We start from the raw sequence: 23,979 nt of genomic DNA on the forward strand, positions 1-23,979 counted from the left end.
TTAATTTCCGTGTGAACTTCTACACATCAAGATATAGATCAAAGGATTTAGGTTGGTACGTAGGGGCGAATTTTAGACCTTTTTGTAAAACCCGTGTTTCATGGGTAGTCAGTTCCCTACTAGAAAGATTAAAAATCTTTGTTTCAATATTAGGTTGACTAATCACACTTTTCTCAATGATATCATTCATCAATAGTGGTTCCTTATTTTTATTTTTATTTCTGTTGGGTTTCCTCTTTTTCAATCCACCCCTTTTCCCTCTAAAGGTCTTTGGTTTTAAATTCTTTTCTTTCTCCTTTGTATCACATGGTCCCATTCTAAAAAAGAATGGTTAGGATTGATTGGAATTCTTAACTCGTCAGTCTCCAAACAATCAAACCTATTACTTAGTCTTGGTCTGAATGGTGATTCTCGATTTCTATTCCTTCCCATATCAGAGTTATACTGATACCTTCTTTTTTCCTTATATGTATATCTGGGATCTCTCGTCATATCGTCTATTCTTTGTACATTATTCCTCCGTTCCTGATAAGTATTCCTATAATTAGCTGGTGCTCTATTATCCATTGGCTGGTTTCTATTCTTTCTATTGTTTTTATTACGCCATAATGGTGTTTTATCAATATTGGGTTCTTTTCTTACCTCCTCATTAGTATCATTAACCTCTACAATTACTTGGGTATCTCTTAGATATTTTTTATTTTTATTTTCCCTTAGTTCTCTTGTATTCTTTGAGATTTTACGTAACAGTTCTTTTTCACATACCCCAAAATCCTCCAAGTCTTTATAAGGATGGACTAGGGTGTGAAATTCATTAATTTCATGATTTAATTTCTTAAGGGTATTGCTCCTTTCCTTGATTATTAGGTTAATCAGGGAAACAGAGCAAGTATCCAATATGGTATTCCATTCTTTTAGGAAATCCCCATCTATAGACTCAAATGAAGGGGGTTTTATAATTTTTAAACCTTTAGGTATTACATTTGTTTCCAAATATTTTTCTAAAGTAGTCACCTCCCACCATATACGATTTTCTTTAAGCATTATATTCTCTAATTTATGAAAAATTGAGGGGAGATCTTCATCACATAATTCAATAGTATCGTTGGTGGACTTAAACATATTCTTAATTAAGTCTTTCCTTGTTTCTCTAAATGAGAACATGGTTGCAGCAATTTCTCAAAAAACGGGATTAGCGCAATCACAAGAAATAGAAAGATAATGAGAATCTGCGCAAACGTTACCAGTGCAGCTAAAATCTATAGTTCACAGTGCATATCCCTTTGCACCAAAAATTGTAACAGATATAGTATAGAAGTTGAAAAATAGATCAAAGCGCTCCAATAACACCCAAGGTTATAAATGTACACCAAACGGTGAAAAAATAAACAAATAGCAGTACCGTGATATATAATATCGATACACAATTTTCAGACTTTGTAATTGATTTGTAGTTCCTTCACCTATAAGAGCTTTTTACGGCTCAAAAAGGGAGTAGAAAAGAGAAAGTGCAATAGTGCAAATTATCTTTTTTACAATAAAGAATTTATTTGATCCATCACATTTGTACCTAACGAAAATCAGTCACTGGCGTATAGACATCCTCATAGGCAATAACAGCAGCAGGTGACCGAATCTCTGAAGGTTGTAAATCGAGACTCCACGGATGGATATTTCAATACCAAGATGTAACCCCTTCACACCTATATGAGTATGAATCACTCGTGGGGAGTATAAGTGATAAAAAGTGCAATAGTGCAATTAACCTTTTAAAAGCATACACATTTATTTTTAAAACATCGCACTTACACCAACACAGACGTTAAAGAACACAGAAAAGTGTCTCCAAATGGATTCAGCAGCAGCAGGAAACAGGGTTCTGAATGCTCCAGATGGAAAATGGAACCAAGGATACGGGCTCCGGAAACCACGGTCCAGGTCAGCAACCCGATGCCAGCTGAAGATGTAAGTCCACACAGAGTACACCAGGGAGACACATACGCTTAACGCGTTTCAGACACAATTTGTCCTTCCTCAGAAGCGTAATAACAGCTCTCCCAGACATCCTACTTATACCCTAACTAATACAACATCAGCTGTACTACATTTCCGCTAATCGGTACAATAGCCACGGTGCGCATGCGCCCGATGCTTTCCCGGCCGGATCCAGTATGGCCGTGCGTTCCATTTCACCGGAAGTGTCCGCATTGCGGTCCTGAGTCCGGAATCTGTTGTAGTGATGCGTTCCAAAGCGGCGGAAATCATCTTTTCGTTAGTTTGTAGACATCCCAGTCATTTAGCAGCACTCATATATTATAGGCCCTTTGCTAATAGATAAAGTCTGCGAAAACCTGCTAGGCTGCGGGTATGAGGAAGAACCGGAGGATCTCCCAATTAATAATGTCGATATTTCCTTAGACCAAAAAGCTATACCTCTAGATACACTATTACCGTGGAGCCGCTATAGCCGCTAGACTGAATACACGTGCTACGCACTTTGTACGCTATTTGCGTACAGAGTCCTGCACGTGGTACGTACTTGGCGTACACACGCCGCGCTGAGTGTACAGAGTACACACAGCGCACGCACACACAATTGATAACCTTTAAACCTTGTTAATGATACAATGTAATGATTTGTTTACACTTTAAACCCTTAGCAGCAAAGTACTGCAACGATGTTATACCTTAAACCTTAATTAGCGCTGACGGTATAAAGTAACCGCAGTGCGTACACCTTATCAATACTTATACACCGTATGCAGATAAATACACTTTAAAACCCTTGCAGGAAAGTGAAGACACAACACCGATTTGTAGTTGAAACCACAGGGTTCTAAGGCCACCGTGGATTATTCCAAAAGGTAAAACAGTACAAATCATACACTACAGGCTAACAAGATAAATCTAAACAGAATAATGGCTACAGAGAATGTACATACGTGAGAATGTTCGCAAGCGCAACCCGGCCGGTCCTCCGCTAGTCAGATAGAAAGCGTTCAGAGTCTTCTGACCGGCCAGGCAACAACGGTCTTTTTATACACAACTTACATACACAATACAATGGTCACTGTAATCTCATTGTCCATTGGACACAGAGATGTGTCTTTTCATTACAGAAGAGGTCACAGGTTGATTTGAATAGATGGGCGATGTCTTTCCCCAACTGCTCTTGTGGGTGGTATCCTCTGGATTCCCGCCGCATACATAATATACAGTAAATACAGTTAATATCTATATTCTACTTTTGCACATAACTATACGCTGGAACATGCGATCTTTCTCTAACCAACACCGGAATGTTACCCTCAAAATACCCTACAGCTGGATACTAGACATCACCTTCCAACCTTTATGTGACCCTTCCTATCATGCAAAGGCGAATCTCTTAGTCCTGGAACTGTTTAAACTATTGATACTCGCTGATGTGGTGCAAGGGAACTATGGGTACAAAATGCACTATTTGGGTTAAATATGTAATGTTCTAATAACCCTCTACGCGCTCACAAACTCCGCCGTAAATTCCCATATCACGCGCATGATCGCCGGAGCGATCCTACGCAAATTGCGGGTATGTGCACGCACGGCGGACTGAGTGCACGAGCAGCGGGCATGTGCATGGGGTTAGTACAAGGCATATGCATTACAATATTTTTCGACTTTGACAACCTGATGTGGGTGTGAGAAGAATGAGAAATCTCTGTCAGTGGGGTGTGTGACCCTCCAAGAGTCAGCTAATTGAAGTTCATGAAAGACCTTCCTAACCTGTCTATGTTTTTGTGCAGAGAATTTAGGGGCTGGCGGGGAGGTGTCAATGGAGGGGTCCATGGACCAGTTTAAGTTGCCTCCCAAAACAACAATACCCGTCATGAGGGCATCAAGTCGGGGAATTTGGGACCGATAAAAGGACAGTCGGCCCTGGTTTGGAGCATAGAGGGCTATGAGAGTGTACGCCTGACAAAATATATTGCATTGGACCACCAGCAATCTCCCGGGAACTAATTTATGGGCAGAGACATCAGTCACTTGTAGAGCCTTAGAGAAGAGTATAGCGACCCCTTTGGATTTACTTTCGGGATTATTGGAGTAGAAAGCGGGGGGAATCTATGGCTTACTAAAGAGGGCCTGTGAGCAGAGATCTTAAAGTGTGTCTCCTGAATCAGGGCCACATCTACCCCGTCTGACCGCAGTGTCCGAAGTAAATGGGACCTCTTCTCTGGGATGTTAAGACCTTTAGCGTTGATTGAGGCAAATTTAAGTGTACCCGGGGCAGACATCAAATCGTATCACAACACAGGGTAGCAATAAACTCGGACAGGTCACCAAAAAAAAAAAACAATACAAAAGAGAGAGAAAGGAAGAAGAGCAGGTCACAGAGAATAGGAACATCATAAACAAAGAAACACCCGCAATGGGAGAGCAGGTAAGTATATATACCAGCTTCCCCATAGGGCACAGCGGCCGTGTGCGGGACCGGGGCAAGGGAGTCACCCCCACAGGCACAATATCTGTTATAACCATTTGAAAACTAAGCAAACATTAGTGGTAACCGGCAGCAACAACTAATTAACCACTAATATAGTCCCAATACTCAACTCCAGGTGTGCAGCCAAAACCGGGGGGGGGACACAATGAAACGGAGCAATAGTGGCACGAGACCACACAGGACGTATCTCACCCAGCATGTTACAGCCGGAACATTCAACCCTTCTGCAAAATACAAGGAGGTCCAGATTACAGGGCAATGACGAACAGTATCTTCAGGTAGCGGAAGAGTCCTGGCATGCGGGAAGGGATTTTGAAGCTTTCTTCCGAGAGCTGCTTACAACTTGCCATGGCGCTCCATTCCCCGCAGGTTGGGGCGGGTGCAGATCCAGGAGGATGAAGTCCCAGTCCGGGATCTTCAGGTGTGGGAGACCGAGACCAGAGCAGAAAGTGGGGAGGTCAGAGGGAGTAAGTAGGCTGTGTATCTTTCCCGAAGCGGATACCTGTAGGCTGAAAGGGAAACCCCATCGGTACTTCAGTTGTCGCTTGCGGAGTTCCTCTGTAAGGGGGCGGAGGATCTTTCTTTGTTGAAGCGTATGCCAGGAGAGATCCTGGAAGATGGAAATTGGGTCGCCATTAAAGTTCAGGCCATCCAAGCGGCGTACTTTGCTCATAATTTCCTCTTTCTGAGAGTAGTAATGCAATCGACATATGACATCCCGAGGTCGATCGGAGGGGAGCCCCCTCGGTTTGAGGGCGCGGTGAGCCCTGTCGAAGATTATGGCGGTAGCCGGGTCTGTACCCAGAACTGCACTGAATATTTTCGTCAGGGCATCTACTAGGCCTGTCTGGGGGACATCTTCAGGAATACCTCTCACCCGGACATTGTTCCTCCTACCTCTGTTGTCTAAATCCAACACACGGGTCCATAGCGACCGGATTTCCTCAGATTGAGCTTTAATAACATCCGTTATGGACCCCAAGAAGGCATCCGCAGTCACAATGGTCCTCTAGTGTGGACACTCTATCTGAAAGCTGCGAGATATCATGTTTGATAGATGCCAGCTCTCTACGTATGGTGTCCTGGAGGTCTTGTTTAGTTGGGAGCGTTTTCATAAACTGCAGGATGTCTTGAAGTGCGGTATCGCTGTGGGCATGTGGGGCGGGTTGCTCCATCGCTAATGGGGAGGCAGGAGAGGCGGAATGACAGGAAGAGGGGCTTGAGGAAGAGAGATCTCCAGAAAGCGTTGTGGGAGTGGGTTGTAGGAACGATCTCATTCCCGGTTGGGACACGGTATTCCTAGATTGTGTAGTATTTTCTTTTTCCCAGATCTGACCATGCTTAGAGGAGGACAGGTGGTTAAATGATAGCATGTGATGGCGCGGCCATATGCCTGGTGCTGCTCAGTACGCTGCGGAGTGCCTACAGCATGGTGACTCCCAGTGGAATTGCACTAGCACGCCATTAATCAATTTCAGCCATTAAGATAAGAAAGCACACAGTGGGTATCGGTTTCTGCCTCCCCGGGAAGGAGAGGGCAGGTGCTGGGCATCCGCGCCGCCGGCTCCCAATAAGCATCCCGAGGCAATTTGCAAAATCTATCAGGCAGATATAAGGCAGGAGAATCACAGATATCAGTCCATGTAGTTATGTAGGAGAGCCACTAGGGGGAGCTCCAACCCAGCATATATACTTCATAAGGCGAATCCACTGTGCAATGGAAAAAGAACCCACAGTAAATATTAAATGCACAGAAGCTGTACCAGGTTCAGTGGTGAAACATATGATAAATAGCCCCCAATAGCCCTTCCCCAAACGGTGGAGCAGATAAAGATGGTGTAGATGGGGCAGTCCGTTCCAAAAGTGCACTGACACCAGTAAGCTATACAGGGTGTATGAGCTTAGAGAGATGGCTGCAATAAAGACCCCTACCAGCCTTGGGTATAGAGAGAGGATCAGCTGAATTGCAGGTCTGCGGCAGCTGGGAGGCTCGGGTGGGTGAGGCAGGCATTCGCAGGTGTATAGTTGGGGCCCGCTGTGGCCGTGTTCCGAACTCACGGCCGAATCTCCACCCAACTACAGCCCCCGGTCTCAGCGTAGGGTGGATGGAGGCCACGGCCGCCCGGTGACGGAGGGAGCCGCTCGACCCACCAGCGCTGCGTAATAAGCGGCCATGGATTAAACTCAGTGGGGGTGGGGGTGTTGCGCACACTGCAGGGCCACCGGGCGCCAAGAGCCAAGCAGGCAGGGGGGACTCACCAGCCATCCAGGGCCGCCACTGCCACCAGGCTCACAGGGCCTTCACTTCCGCCGCCGGGTCTCAGGGGTGATGACCGGAGGTGCTGCCGCAGCTCTTGTTGCGTGAGTAGACGTCTCTGCACTTGAACTCCGCTGATCGTTACGGGAGCAGATGCCTCCGCACCCGAACTCCGTTGCAGGAATGTGCCGCTCAGCCGAGCGCCCAATCTGAGGGGAGACTCCCACTACAGTCCCCGACTCCACAGTGAGGGGTAGGCCACAACCCGCAGGAACCCTTAAAAGGGTCCCCGGCTCCGCAGCCACGGCCCCTCTATCACACAGGCTAGAGATCAATATCAGGAGACAGTGGGGTCAGTGGGAGCCCCCAGTTATATATGTAGTCTGCAAAACGAATAGGGCTAGCAGGAGCTCCTGAAAAGCACGTCCTCTCAGCTTGCTGGCCAAGCCACGCCCCCTGTCAATGACTTCTAATGAATGCGCTCCAGGTGATGTATAAGGGAGGATGTTCCTAGGTGGTTAACATCCTTACCCCTACTTATTACAGCTTGACAAAGGCAACACACGGCTTGACACCAGTTGTCCGCATTTCTGTTGAAATAATTCCACACCAAAGAGGTGAATTTTTTTGTATTTTGACCAGGCATGTCAATCGCCATATTCCTCCCATGGACAACAGGTGTCTCCCTGGGTGCCTGACTTAAACAAACCACCTCACCATCAGAATCCTCCTCGTCAATTTCCTCCTCAGCGCCAGCAACACCCATATCCTCATCCTGGTGTACTTCAACAGTGACATCTTCAAGCTGAATATCAGGAACTGGACTGTGAGTGTTCCTTCCAGCACTTGCAGGGGGCGTGCAAATGGTGGAAGGAGCCACCTCTTCCCGTCCAGTGTTAGGAAGGTCAGGCATCGCACCCGCGACACATTGGGACTCTCCTTGGGGATTTATGATTTAGAACGCACAATTCTTTGCTGTGCTTTTGCCAGCTAAACTCTTTTCATTTTTCTAGTGGGAGGATGAGTGCTTCCATCCTTATGTGAAGCTGAACCACTAGCCATGAACATAGTCCAGGGCCTCAGCCGATCCTTGCCAGTCTGTGTCGTAAATGGCATATTGGCAAGTTTACGCTTCTCCTCAGACGATTTGAATTTAGATTTTTGGGTCAATTAACTGAACTTTTGCTTTTTGGAATTTACATGCTCTCTACTATGACATTGGGCATCGGCCTTGGCAGAAGACGTTGATGGCATTGAATCGTCTCTGCCATGACTAGTGGCAGCAGCTTCAGCACTAGGTGGAAGTGGATCTTGATCTTTCCCTATTTTACCCTCCACATATTTGTTCTCCATTTTTTAATGTGTGGAATTATATGCCAGTAATATATCTGGAATTAGACGGCAGTAATGTCTGGAATTAGATACCACTAGATAGATACCAGATAACACTGTGACTGGAATGATGATGACCTATGCAAAGTGAAAGGACACTACCACAGCACCCTACAGCAGCAAGATGCAGCACAAGACACTGGACTATTAGTAATGTACTGTAGTATACTGAGCATCACAATGCAGCACAAGACAATGAGCAGTGATACTGAGCACTGATGAGGATAATACTGAGAAATGACACTGAGCAGCAAGATGCAGCACTGGACTATTAGTAATGTACTGTAGTATACTGAGCACCACAATGTAGCAGAAGACAATGAGCAGTGATACTGAGCACTGATGAGAATACTAGAACTGAAACTGAGTAGCAAGATGCAGCACTGGACTATTAGTAATGTTCTGTAGTATACTGAGCACCACAATGCAGCACAAGACAATGAGCAGTGATACTGAGCACTGATGAGGATACTAGAACTGACACTGAGCAGCAAGATTCAGCACTGGACTATTAGAAATGTACTGTAGTAAACTGAGCACCACAATGCAGCACAAGACAATGAGCAGTGATACTGCGCACTGATGAGGATAGTACTGAGAAATGACACTGAGCAGCAAGATGCAGCACTGGACTGTTAGTAATGTACTGTAGTATACTGGTCACCACAATGCAGCACAAGACAATGAGTAGTGATACTAAGCACTGATGAGGATACTAGAACTGACACAGCAGCAAGATGCAGCACTGGACTATTAGTAATGTACTGTAGTATACTGAGCATCACAATGCAGCAGAAGACAATGAGCAGTGTTACTGAGCACTGATGAGGATACTAGAACTGACACAGCAGCAAGATGTAGCACTGGACTATTAGTAATGTACTGTAGTATACTGAGCACCACAATGCAGCAGAAGACAATGAGCAGTGATACTGAGCACTGATGAGGATACTAGAACTGACACTGAGCAGCAAGATGCAGCACTGGACTATTAGTAATGTACTGTAGTATACTGTGCACCACAATGCAGCACAAGACAATGAGCAGTGATACTGAGCACTGATGAGGATACTACTGAGAACTGACACTGAGCAGGAGAGACACACTACTAGTATTACTGAGCAGCAATAAGTAAGCACTGATACTGAGATTTCCACTGAGAGAACGTAGCCACGTCCTCTCCGCTCTCTCTACAATGCACGAGTGAAAATGGCGGCGATGCATGGCTCTTTATATGGAATCCGAATCTCGCGAGAATCCGACAGCGGGATGATGACGTTTTCCCTCATTCAGATTTTCCGAGTCAGGCAGGATCAACCGAGCCTGCCTCGGACCCGTGTGAACCACGTGGAGTTCGGGGGGTTCGGTTCTTGGACAACCGAACCCGCTCATCTCTACGGCAAAGTAATTGCACCAAGTGTGTCTTTGATTGTATGCATGCGTGTGTATGCCTACCCATGGCCATAGAACTGAATGGTGTGATCGCATCCATGACTACATTATACGTGCCATGCAGCATATAGCTACTTGCTGCAAAGCATATGATCATGTGTACACAAAGCAGCAAAGCTAAAGCTGGTACATCTGTAGGTATGATGTAGTTTATGAACGGTGCAGCACATTGTAATACATTTCTGCATAGGATGCCGAGATGAGGTGTTTACTTTAAAATGGACATACTTATTATTTATTAATTATTAGCAGTTTCTTATATAGCGCAGCATATGCCGTTGCGCTTTACAATTAGCACAACAGTACTAGAACAAAACTGGTCAAAAACAGACAGACATAGTGGTAGGAAGGCCCTGCTCGCAAGCTTACAATCTATAGGGAAATAGGCATTGACACACTACCTATTGCATAATGGTCCACCAGATTGCTAAGTTCTTAATGGGTTGTATGATATGATCACCCAGCAATGTTGGAAAACAAAATGTGAGGTTATGTGTACTGTACAGAGAGGATGTGATTAGAAAGAGAAACATTGAAGGTTATGTGGGTGGGTCTGGAATTTGATAGGCTTGTCTGAAGAGGTGAGTTTTCAGGGAACGTTTAAAGGTTTGGAGACTAGAGGTGAGTCTTATTGTGCGTGGGAGGGCATTCCACAGAGTTGGTGAAGCACGGATAAGGTCTTATCATTTTGAGTGGGAACAAGTAATACGTGTGGATGAGAGACGCAGATCTTGTCCAGAGCGGAGAGGTCTGATAGGGAGATATTTTTAGATGAGTGAAGAGATGTATGTTGGTGCAATTTGGTTAATAGCCTTGTATGTAAATAAAAGTATTTTATATTGAATACGGTAGAATACCGGTAGCCAATGGAGGGACTGACAGAGCGGATCTGCAGACGATGAACGTCTAGCAAGGAAGATTAGCCTCGCAGCTGCATTCAAAATGGCTTGTAGTGGTGAGAGCCTATGTTTGGGAAGGCCAGTAAGGAAACTATTGCAATAATCAATGCGGGAGATGATGAGTGCATGGATTGGAGTTTTTGTAGTGTCATGTGTAAGATAAGGACGTATTTTGGATATGTTTTTTTTTAGATGCATGTAACATGATTTGGAGACAGATTAAATGTGTGGAACAAAGGACAGTTCAGAGTCGAGGATGACACCTAGGCAGCAAGCTTGTGGGGTACAGAGCCCAAACTAGGGAGGGGCTAGGGGAGCATGTGACCCGGGCGCTGGACTGGATAGGGCGCTGGGATCAGCTGCATCTGACACAGCAGAGAAGGTAGTGTAGAAAAATGGGATTTGTAGTCATGTGTGCTACTGCTTAGACTTTATGCAGTAACATAGAGACTACAAATCCCATGATGCATTGCACGCTGCTGGAGCTGCAGTAGTCAGGACAGCGTGTAGCTTCCCTTCCTCAGCGGCAAGCCGAAAAAGTATACCAGCCGCCCGCCCAAGCTATGAATGTGGTCATGCTGCTGACCTTTCTCTGGCCCCACACAGAACTGCATTCAGCGCTGAGTCGCTGACAGCACAGTGATGGATGTAAGCAGGACGGCAGCCTTCACCTCCACCTTAGTAAAGAGCGAGAGGACTGGAGGTAAAACACACACACACACACTCACACACTCTCACTCTCTCTCTCACACTCACTGTGAGTGGTGTTAACCCCTGCAGTTCATTTATACTGTAGTTTTCTTAAACTTACATACAGTATATTGCCCTAATCTATAAATGCTGAGACCGCTTATTTTCACCACTGTGACAGCTACAGATTATATATATATATATATATATTAATATAAAGTGTATGTGGGTGTATACATATATATATATATATATATATATAGTATTATACCATGTGTGTATTACTGGGGTCTGCTGGTCTGAGGGATATCTGTTTTGAATTTTGTTGTTTGTTTCTTACTTACTTATTTATTTATTTATTTATATTTGATTTTATTTTTCTATGTAATTTTGTATTTATTTAATATATTTCCTTCTTTTTTTGTGTGTGTGTGTGTGGGGGGGGCGCACTAAATTACTGTCTTGCCCCGGGTGCCATTAGTCCTAGTTTCGGCCCTGGTGGGGTAGGGTGTATAGTCACATTGTCAACAGTTATGGAGATATCAGGTTGGTACATACTCTTGGCTGGTGGGAAAATAATTCTGTTTTGGAAATGTTGAGTTTGAGGTGGCGAGATGACATCCAAGATGAAATAGCAGACAGGAATTCAGCGACACGGACCAATACAGATGGTGATTAATCAGGGGAGGACAGGTAGATTTGAGTATCATCAGCATACAAATGATATTGAAATCTGAAAGAGCTGATTAGTTTACCAAGAGATGAGGTGTAGATTGAGAAAAGCAGAGGACCTAAGACTGAGCCTTGTGGTACTCCAACTGATAGAGGTAGAGAAGAGGAGGAAGAATCAGAGAAGTGAACACTGAAAGAGCGATTAGAGAGGTAGGATGAGAACCAAGTAAGGGCTGTGTCTTGAAGACCTAGGGACTCTAGTGTTTGTATGAAAAGAGAGTGGTCAACAGTGTCAAAAGCAACAGAGAGATCTAGAAGAATAAGAAGTGAGTAATGGCCTTTAGATCTAGCAGTGACCAGATAATTTACTACTTTGGTCAGTGCTGTCTCAATGGAGTGTTGGGCATGAAAGCCTGACTGAAGTGGGTCTAGTAAGTTGTGGGAGTTAAGAAAGTGTGTAAGGCGAGTGTAGGCAAGTCTCTCAAGTAACTTGGAGAGACATGGGAGCTGAAAGATGGGATGGTAGTTAGAGAGAGTGTTTGGGTTAGAATTGTGTTTTTTTCAGAATGGGAGTAATCACTGTATGCTTAAACAGAGAAGGATAGATACCAGTAAAGCGAGAGAGATTACAGATTTTCGTTAAGGTTGGGATAAGGTAAGAAGCCAAAATTTTACTGACTTGTGAGGGTATAGAATCAAGATGAGAGGTAGCGGAGTAGGAGGATGATAAGAGTGTTGATACTTCATCTTCACTTGTGTGATCAAATGAAGAGAAAGTGCCTCATTACATATGGAGAATAAACAACAAGGATATATTATAGAATGCATTAACGCAATAAATACTACAAAGTTATAACTTCGGACACAATACTATTTGCTGTCCATCCACTATATCTTCAAACAACACAGTCTATAGTTGTTGCTACTGTATGCTCCAACACAATAGAAAATAAATACTATTGCACACAAGGTACAAGTACTCCAAAAACCTTCTGTGTACAACATACTCCAAAAAACTTCTATATTGTGGGACAAAGCATAACAAAAAAAAAAGCAAGGGGGTTGTTTGTGTGAAAGCAGATATCGATACAGACAAACATACAGCTAATTGGGGAAAGTGCAGAATGACCAATGAAGTGGCTCTTTAAGGAATTGGAATAGAGAGCTCCTGAGGACGCCAAGAGATTGTAGCACTCACCCGATAGCAGTCCGCCCCACCCCCTTCCACTCCTCCTCCTCAGCACTCACCCCGGCAGCTGCTGCCACTCCCCCTCCCAATCAAAGCAAAGTCCACTTACCCAGCAGCTTGCAGCCTTCTGCACGGAAGCTGCGTTTCTTGCTGGGCTCCTCACTAGTTGCCCAGCACTCAGCATACATTAAACTGTGCAGGAGCTGGGGAGCGCGGAGCTAAATCAGGACTGCACAAACGCACAGTAACAGCAGATCACCACGGGTCCAACTTGCGTAAGCTTCTGCATATATACAGAAGCTCCAATCCCGGCAGTTGCTGCTGTAGTTTACTATGAATTGGTCCAATGTGTTGGGGGTAGGGTTGGGGGAAAATTGGCTGCTGAGGGGAGCAGAGGGGTCGGCTGACCAGCATCCCACCATCCCAATCCTCCCTGGGTATCAGCCACAATTAAAAACCTTAAACTTTCTTCTGAGGAAAATAGCCAGAATCAAGCACTTACTTCCCTCAGACGATCTACCTAAAGTCATAAATGCATTTGTATCATCATGCCTAGACTACTATAATGCTCCTTAACATTGGGTATTGCATTCCACGGTGCTCCACTATAGTAGTTGTTTGTCAGAATATTTTTCCTAAGTGCTTCCATACCGACTTCATGTGTTATATTTGTGTAGAGACTTGACACATCTATAGTAATCTATAGAAAACTTTCATCAATCTCACCCAGTTGTGAATGTGGGTTAGGAATGCAGTGGTGTCCAATATATATAGCTGGAAGAGCTACAAGCCAAGGTCTGGGTCTAGATTAATTCAACAAGCTGAGATAACAGTTGACATAAGGAATATTTGGTTGACATGATGGGTCTAGCAGATAGCTTAAAGCATTTGTGGACCTTAGGCAAAGTTTATAAACTTTGAATGGTGTTCTGTGAAGGTGGTGCAGCAAGAAATGTTCAATTTCTTGAATAGTGTAGTGATTGTCCACACATAACTGAATGACAGAATCTACTGTATTTCTTTTTTCTACAGTATGCTGTGGTGGGGTCATATTTAAGTTTAATTTAACACTCTTTCATGGAAAGATGCTGTTTGATTTCTGTTAAATAGTCAACATGGCATTGTAGGACAATGCCATTTCCCTTTTCCACTGCCCTGATGATGAGATTTTTGTCTGTACATAGTGTAGCTATTGCTTTTTTTTTAGTTTGTTATATTATGGTATGAAATCTAGTGCTTGTCAATGTAAGATGATGTGCCTCCATATGGAATCCTCATTAATGCATTAAAAGATGGATTAACACAAGTTGGGGGGGTTAAAGGTGCTTAATGTTTTACATTTTTGTGTGTAAGTGCTAGAGTGAGATGATTTGTTAGACCACCAACCAGTCAAACTAGTTCTATGAAAAGGTAGGTATGAATGAAAGTCCTTTATAAAGAATTGGTATGTACCCTGGTTTTAGTAAGTGGTTACACAGGTTGAATATTGTGCTGATATTAACTAATTATGTACCCTCTTTTTCCTTTAACTCTAGCAAGTTTTTTGGGGTTGTTTTAACAATCTAACCTCTGATCCAGATGTTCCTGCATTGTGTGAGTCACAAGCTGACGTCTTGGATTAGCTGTCGATATCGGTGAATGGTCTGGTGTGACATCTATCTAACTTTTTGAACAGTGGATGGGATATCTTTGGGTATATTTACTAAGGTGTAGGTTTGTCGAAGTGGAGATGTTACTCAAAGCAACCAATTAGATTCTACGTATTATTTATGTAGCACCTTCTAGAAGATAATAGCTGAAATCTGATTGGTTGCTATGGGCAACATCTTCACTTCTATAAACCTGCACTTTAGTAAATATTCTAGAGACCCAAGGGTATTTTTTGTTTAATTGATAATAAAGTTTATAATCATAAATAATATAATATAATATAATATAGTATTATTATAATAATAATAATAATAATAATCATCATCATCATCATCATCATAATCATAATATCATATTTGTTAATTTTCAGGGTTTGGATGAAATTTTTATTAAATATGTCTTATATAGGTCCACCAAATACAGTGTTGCTTCTAGACAAGCTATAAACTGGTATTACTACAGATGTGTCCCACTACAGCTTTGCTGCTTTTAGCATGCCACAAGCATCTGCGTTGCAGCTGGCATCCATAAGACTTAATGGCCAGGCACCTGCTAGCTTCAATTGAAGACAATGCATAGTGGGAGCATACACCTAGCGTACGCCCCGCTATGCTGTGATTAGTGTGCTATACTTCCTATCAGTCTGGATCATAGAGCCTACTCTCTTGGAACTTGCAGAACACCCCGCACCACCAGAACAGTAGGCAGATCTCCTGCATCCTGACCACATCCTAGTGAAGTGTGGAAAGATGAGGAGATTATAATAGGAATTGTGGCTCTGTTTTGAGGGAGAGGGGCTTAATGACATGAAACTGTGTCAATAATCCCCACCCCTTCCTTGTGGATCCATGACTCACAAAATGTTTACACTATGGGGGCGGGGCCTAATTAAGTGGTACTCAGGCTTTGTCCCCTAAAGTTGCCTGCAGCGTATCATCTCCAGAAGAAGCCTTAAAAAGTCAGAAAGTATGGACTGAATCTGTTTGAGGAGTGATGCACATTCCTCAGATGTAAGGGAGTTCTCAGGTAGTGCACACTCAGACATCAATACACACACATGCCTGTTACACATGTGTGCATTTACAGTATATACAGTATCTGTATATCTGATAGAAGATATCAAGAGCATATTTATTGCATTTATGTACATAGTCGTCTACCATGCACTTATTATATACAGTAGATGTTCATTACTCACTAAAATATTTTGTGTACAACCAAGTAAAGTTTTTTTATATTTGTTAAGTGGCCCCCCCATGCCAAAATAATTGCCCACCATAGAGGGCATACTGAACTCCAAGACCCAAGGCAGTACATGATGGTGGGTCCTTGGCGGGGGAAAGGGGGAGGAGTTGTTGAAGTCCTCTTGGGGTACCCCTGTGCCCTCTCCTGTGCTTATTTATGGTCACATAGCGCAGAACTTATTTACAGCATTTTCCTGATCATGAGGATTTTTTAGCGGCTGTAGCATCAGTGTCAGTGCAAGAAGCCATCACTGCTGCTAGTCAGCCTTTCAGATGTACTCTGCTGGAGATAGCAAAATACCAGCAACACTGTGATGTCTGTTATTTTGATTATGCCTGGTGTGGGGACTCATGTAGCTTATTTTACTTATTTTAGATAACCAACCTTCTACTTTGGGGGTAATGGAATATAGGTCACTAAAGTGTAGGACCCTAACTCTCTCTCAAACTACCACCCTATCTCTCAGCTCCCTTGCCTCTCCAAGCTACTTGAGAAACTTGCCTACACTTGCCTCACACACTTTCTTAACTCACACAACTTATTGGACCCACATCAGTTCCCAACACTCCACTGAGACAGCACTGACTAAAGAAGTGAATGATCTGGTCACTGCGAAGTCTAAAGACCATTACCCACTTCTTATTCTTCTAGATCTCTCTGCTGCTTTTGACACTGTTGACCACTCTCTTCTTATACAAACCTTACAATACCTAGGTCTCCAGGACACAGCCCTTTCTTGGTTCCTATCCTACCTTTCTAATCGCTCCTTTAGTGTCCGCTTCTCTGAATCCACCTGCTCGTCGCTACCTCATTTAGAGTACCGCAAGGCTCAATCTTTTGTCCTCTGCTTTTCTCAATCTATACCTCATCTCTTGGTAAACTAATCAGCTCTTTTGAATTTCAGTATCATCTGTACTCAGATGATACTCAAATCTACCTATCCTCCCCTGATTTGTCTCTGTCTGTATTGATCCATGTCACTGAATGCCTCTCTGCAGTTCCATCTTGGATGGCATCTCGCCACCTCAAACTTAATATTTCCAAAACAGAGTTAATTATATTTCCACTGGCCAATATTAGTTACCAGCCTGATATCTCTATCACTGTTGAGAACTCGACAATTAATCCTACCCCACAAGCTTGCTGCCGAGGTGTCATTCTTGACTTTGAACTGTCCTTTGTTCCCCACATTCAATATGTCTCAAAATCATGTTACATGCGTCTAAAAATACATATCCAAAATATGACCTACCTTACACAAGACACTGCAAAAACTCTAGTCCATGCTCTCATTATCTCCAGCATTGATTATTGCACTTGTCTTCTTACTGGTCTTACCAAATAGAGACTTTCACCACTACAATCCATTCTGAATGCAGCTGCGAGGCTAATCTTCCTCTCTAGATGTTAATCGTCTGCAGATCCCCTCTGTCGGTCCCTCCATTGGTTACCTGTATTCTACCATATTCATTATAAAATACTTTTACTCACACACAAGGCCATTAACCAATTTACACCTATGAACATCTCTTCGCTTATCTCAAAATATCTCCCAACCCGACCTCTTCGCTCTTCACAAGATCTATGGGCCTAATTCAGATCTGTTTGCTCGCTAGCGTTTTTCGCTGTGCAGCGATCAGGGACCTACTGCGCATGCGTATGTACCGCAATGCACAGGCGCATCGTACTTGTACAAAGCGGATTGTTGCTGTGCACTGGTTCTAGCGAAGAATCCATTTACACAGCCGAATGCAAGGTGATTGACAGAAAGAGGGCGTTTGTGGGTGGCAACTGACCATTTTCTGGGAGTGTTTGGAAAAATGCAGGCGTGTCGAGCGTTTGCAGGGTGGGTGTCTGACGTCAATTCCGGGCTCCAATAGGCTGAAGTGATCGCAACGGCTGAGAAAGGTCAGAGCTACTCAGAAACTGCACAAAGTGTTTTTGTACTGCTCGGCTGCACATGCGTTCGCACACTTGCAAAGCTAAAATACACTCCCCTATAGGCGGTGTCTATCTGTTCGTAGCACTGCAAAAAATAGCTAGCGAGCAAACAGATCTGAATTAGGCCCTATGTCTCTTATTCACACACATTATTCGCTCCCATGCACGATTGCAAGATTTTCTTCGGGCTGCACACTGTGGAATGTCCTAACATGCACAATAAGATTCTCCTCTAGTCTCCAAAACTTCAAGCGTTGCCTTTAAAACTCACCTATTCAGACAAGCGTGTAAAATTCCAAAACCGCTCACATAACCTTCACAAGCTTTCCTAATTATGGGGGTAATTCAGACCTGATCGTAGCAGCAACAGTTGGGCAAAACCATGTGCACTGCAGGTGTGGCAGATATAACATGTGCAGAGATATTTAGATATGGGTGGGGTGTGTTCAAACTGAAATCTAATTTGCAGTGTAAAAATAATGCAGGTAGTATTTACTCTGCAAACAAACAAAATAACACACCCAAATCTAACTCTCTCTGCACATGTTATATCTGCCACACCTGCAGTGCACATGGGGGGTAATTCCAAGTTGATGGCAGCAGGAAATTTTTTAGCAGTTGGGCAAAACCATGTGCACTGCGGGGGAGGCAGATTTAACATGTGCAGAAAGAGTTAGATTTGGGTGGGTTATTTTGTTTCTGTGCAGGGCAAATACTGGCTGCTTTATTTTTACACTGCAAATTAGATTGCAGATTGAACACACCACACCCAAATCTAACTCTCTCTGCACAAGTTATAGCTGCCTCCCCTGCAGTGCACATGGTTTTGCCCAACTGCTAACCAAAATCCTGCTGCGATCAACTTGGAATTACCCCCATGGTTTTGCCCAAATGCTAACAAATTTGCTGCTTAGATCAGGTCTGAATTACCCCCTATATACGCACTGTACAGTCCACACATACAGTATCCTGCACATATTTTCTATTTCTTCACTTTCCCTTCCTCCTGACCTTGGTTCATCAATCCTATGATATGATATCATGCAGCCCACTGAGAACCTTTGCAATCTGGTGGACAACTATTCAATAGATAGCACCTATCCTTGTGTATCAATGTCTATTTCCCTATAGATTGTAAGCTTGCGAGCAGGGCCTTCCTAAATTTATGACTTTTTATTATTACGCATTTTCATTTTATCATTGTGTCCAATTGTAAAGAGCATGGAATTCGCTGCACTATATAAGAAACTGTGAATAAATAAATAATTAACTGGCACTACTGTGGGGGTATATCATTAATTGGGGTACTAGTATGGAAGCATGTTGTTTACTGTGGCACTACTGTGGAGGCATATCATGAATTGTCGCATTACTGTGGTGACATATCGTTAACTGGAGCCCTACTGTGGGGGAAATTCATTAACTGGGACACCACTGATGGGGCATATTATTTACTGTGCAAACCTGTGGGAACATTTTTTGAACAGGGACATTAATGAGAGGGGCGCTGCAAAAAACCTTGTACAGGTTACTAGTAGACCTGGAGCTGCCCAGCAACAGACTCACTAGTGCAATAGATGAAACAAATAAATAAGATGCATGTATGATTTTTTTCACACATAAGGTCTTCTACAGAGCAATTGTACATTGGCCCTCATTCCGAGTTGTTCGCTCGCAAGGCGATTTCAGCAGAGTTACACACGCTAAGCCGCCGCCTACTGGGAGTGAATCTAAACTTCTTAAATGTGCGACCGATGTATGCGCATTTTTGCGATCAAAAACAAGTTAGCAGTTTCTGAGTAACTCCAGACTTACTCTGCCTGTGCGATCAGTTCAGTGCTTTTCGGTCCCGGCTGACGTCAGAAACACACCCAGCGTTCGGCCAAGCACTCCCACCGTTTCTCCAGACACGCCTGCGTTTTTTCCGGAAACGGTAGCGTTTTCAGCCACACGCCCATAAAACGCCATACATCCGCCCAGTAACACCCATTTCCTGTCAATCACAATGCGATCGCCGGAGCGATGAAAAAGCCGTGAGTAAAATTACTTTCTTCATAGTAAAGTTACTTGGCGCATGCGCAGTGCGAACATTACGCATGCGCACTAAGAGAATTCTCACTGCGATGCGATGAAAAATACCGAGCGAACAACTCGGAATGAGGGCCATATTTTCTATATAATACGATATACAAATGTAAATGATCACAAGAGACATTTCAAACAATACTTTTATTTTTTTTATGGAGGGCTAACAGCAGAGGTATATAATTCACATTAAATCAACTTTAATTTCATCTATGATTTATCCCTTAAGGCCAACAAAACCTCAATAACATTAATGAGCATCTGTTATACTGAAAGCTGCGGGATCAGAATAAATTACCAACGGTCAGGATGCCGGCTGTCAGTATACAGACAACGGCATCGGGGCGAGTGTTAGAAAGCCCCTTGCGGACTCGGTGTGTCGCTAGGCTTGCCACAGGTTCTATTCCCACTCTATGGGTGTTGTGGACACCCATGAGTGGGAATAGCCCCTATGAGTCGGTATTCCGGCTGGCAGCATTGTCAGCAGTCGGGATTCCGGCGTCGGTATCCTGACCGCCGGGATCCTGACTGCCAGCAATTTAACTACATCCCAAGGCTACTGCATATTTATTTCAATTGTGCAAAATACCATTTAATGCTGGGTGCAGGGCATGTACTGCGAATGGAAGTGGCTGTCTCAGTATCTCTGGTACATGAGTGTACTGTATATCTCTCCAGCAGAGATTGCCAATACATAGGGGAACTGGTATACCGGTAACATTAATATAGCTCAGATAACAAGGGAGTAACTTATACCGCTTTCAGATCGCTAATGCCGGGTCGCACCTGGGAATTGGAAACGGGTCCTTCCCGGGTGCAACCCGGCATTGGACCTTGAGAACTGGCTTCCCGACCCTGCATATTGCCGAGTCGGGTTGCCATCGGGGCAGGGACCACGACATCATCGGGTCGGGGGTGGAGGCAGCACTAGGAGATGAGATCATCTCTGCACCACCTCTCTCTATGCTGTAAATGGGTCCCAGGTCGCATCAACCCAGGAAACCCTGCACCTGACCCGGTAATAATTACTGGGACAGGCGACCCGGAAATTCAACACTGACCCATTCACACCGCATAGTGACCCGCCTCGACCCGGCAATATACCGGGTCGATACCGGGTTATTTGTGCGGTGTGAAAGGGGTAATAAACAGATATATGAGTCAGTTGAAATGTTATTCTTCTTATTTTCCACTTTTAGACCTCTCTTTCCTTGCGAGCAAGGATGAAAAACACCTTCTTGTAATCAACAATATCAGACTCTGCTATACCATTCCACAAATCTGTCTTCTCAATGACAAACCCAGCATTAATCACTGCCTCTCGTACAAAAGCTTCATCCACTGTAAGGACAAAGTGCTTGTGCTTCCCCACTCTATAGTAGGTCATACCCAGCACAGTAAAGAGCAGCAGATGTCCACCGATCTTAAGCCGTGATGTGAAACTTTTCACGTTCTTCTGGAAATCTTCCTTGGTTTTACTAATTGCATTTATTATCCAGAGACTGATGACACAATCAGCCATGGGTACAAGTTGGGGATCTATACAACTATTTTTAAAGATATCCCATTTAACAACATTTTTAATCGCTCTTCTCACTTTCTCTTCCTGGTCCTGCCATCCATCTCTGAAATTAAAAAAGAGGCAAATAATATTATCTACAGTAAGCAAATATCATAACCTTCATACTGATGAACTTGCTAAATAAGTATGTACAGATGGTTAATAATTACATGAGAATTTGCTAAAACACTTATAACATTACAATTATTTATCCTCCGTTTATCTGTAAATTGATAATTATTAACATGGGTGAGATGTTCTATGGTGCCAGCTGATTCAGTGCACCACAAAGGGACAGTCCTTGCTAGTGTGTATTTATGTTTCTCTAACGTCCTAGTGGATGCCGGGGACTCCGTAAGGACCATGGGGATAGATGGGCTCCGCAGGAGACATGGGCACTTTAAGAAAGAATTTAGGTTCTGGTGTGCTCTGGCTCCTCCCTCTATGCCCCTCCTCTAGACCTCAGTTTGATACTGTGCCCAGACGAGCTGGGTGCTTTTCAGTGAGCTCTCCTGATTTTGCTGAGAGAAAGTATTTTGTTAGGTTTTTTATTTTCAGGGAGCTCTGCTGGCAACAGACTCCCTGCATCGTGGGACTGAGGGTAGAGAAGCAGCCCTACTCTCTGAAGCTAGGTCCTGCTTCTTAGGCTACTGGACACCATTAGCTCCAGAGGGATCGTACGCAGGATCTCACCCTCGCCGTCCGATCCCAGAGCCGCGCCGCCATCCCCCTCGCAGAGCCGGAAGACAGAAGCCGGGTGAGTATGAGAAGCAAGAAGACTTCAAATCGGCGGCAGAAGACTCCGTTCTTCACTGAGGTAACGCACAGCACTGCAGCTGTGCGCCATTGCTCCCACACACCTCACATACTCCGGTCACTGTAAGGGTGCAGGGCGCAGGGGGGGGGGGGGGCGCCCTGGGCAGCATTTGGACCTCTTTTTGGCAAAAGTAAACATATATACAGTTGGGCACTGTATATATGTATGAGCCCCCGCCAAGAAAATACATATTTAAGCGGGACAGAAGCCCGCCGTCGAGGGGACGGGGCTTTTTCCTCAGCACTCACCAGCGCCATTTTTTCTCCACAGCTCCGCTGAGAGGAAGCTCCCCAGGCTCTCCCCTGCAGATACACGGTAGAAGAGGGTAAAAAGAGAGGGGGGGGGGGACATAATTAGGCGCAAATATCAATATAAACAGCAGCTACTGGGTTAACATTAAGTTACTGTGTTATTCCTGGGTTTATAGCGCTGGGGTGTGTGCTGGCATACTCTCTCTCTGTCTCTCCAAAGGGCCTTGTGGGGGAACTGTCTTCAAAAAGGGCATTCCCTGTGTGTGTGGTGTGTCGGTACGCTTGTGTCGACATGTTTGACGAGGAAGGCTATGTGGAAGCAGAGCGGGAGCAAATGAATGTGGTGTCTCCGCCGACGGCGCCGACACCTGATTGGATGGATATGTGGAAGGTTTTAAATGATAATGTTAATTCCTTGCATAAAAGGTTAGAAAAAGTTGAAGCCTCAGGACAGTCAGGGTCTCAACCCGTGCCTGTTCCTATGTCGCAGAGGCCGTCAGGGTCTCAGAAGCGCCCACTATCCAAAATTGTTGACACAGATACCGACATGGATTCTGACTCCAGTGTCGATTACGATGATGCAAAGTTACAGCCTAAATTGGCTAAACCCATCCATTATATGATTATAGCAATTAAGGACGTGTTGCACATCACAGAGGAAACCCCAGTCCCTGACAAGAGGGTACATATGTATGGAGAAAAGAAGCCGGAGGTAACCTTTCCCCCCTCACACGAACTAAATGAGTTACGTGAAAAGGCTTCGGAGTCTCCAGATAAAATACTGCAGATCTCCAAAAGGATTCTTATGGCGTATCCTTTCCCGCCAACGGACAGGTTACGCTGGAAATCCTCCCCTAAGGTGGACAAAGCTTTAACACGCTTATCCAAGAAGGTAGCCCTGCCGTCACAGGATACGGCTGCCCTCAAAGATGCTGCGGATCGCAAACAGGAGGTTACCCTGAAGTCCATTTATACACATTTGGGTACCTTGCTGAGGCCGGCGATTGCGTCGGCCTGGGTGTGTAGTGCTGTAGCAGCATGGACGGATACCTTATCTGAGGAATTTGATACCTTAGACAAGGATACTATATTGTTGACCTTGGGGCATATTAAAGACGCTGTCCTATATAGGAGAGATGCTCAAAGAGACATTAGTCTACTGGGTTCTAGAATAAATGCTATGTCAATTTCTGCCAGAAGGGTCCTGTGGACTCGGCAATGGACAGGTGATGCCGACTCAAAATGGCATATGGAGGTTTTACCTTACAAGGGTGAGGAATTATTTGGGGAGGGTCTCTCGGACCTGGTCTTCACAGCTACTGCTGGAAAGTCAAATTTTTTGCCATATTTTTCCTCACAGCCTAAGAGAGCACTGTATTATCAAATGCAGTC

At 44.3% G+C, this 23,979-nt stretch overlaps 1 protein-coding gene across 1 annotated transcript in view; it reads right to left on the reverse strand.

The window, feature by feature from the left end:
• Window positions 1–20,087: 20,087 nt before the first annotated feature.
• Window positions 20,088–23,979, reverse strand: part of LOC134910923 (indolethylamine N-methyltransferase-like) — a 39,041-nt gene continuing 35,149 nt past the window's right edge. Inside the window, exon 3 of the mRNA XM_063919312.1 lies at window positions 20,088–21,583. Coding sequence (XP_063775382.1) covers window positions 21,154–21,583 — 430 coding nt within the window. The 3' untranslated portion in view covers window positions 20,088–21,153. The remainder of the gene's footprint in view (window positions 21,584–23,979) is intronic.

The sequence above is a fragment of the Pseudophryne corroboree genome, chromosome 4, assembly GCF_028390025.1.
Source record: "Pseudophryne corroboree isolate aPseCor3 chromosome 4, aPseCor3.hap2, whole genome shotgun sequence".
NCBI lineage: Eukaryota > Metazoa > Chordata > Amphibia > Anura > Myobatrachidae > Pseudophryne > Pseudophryne corroboree.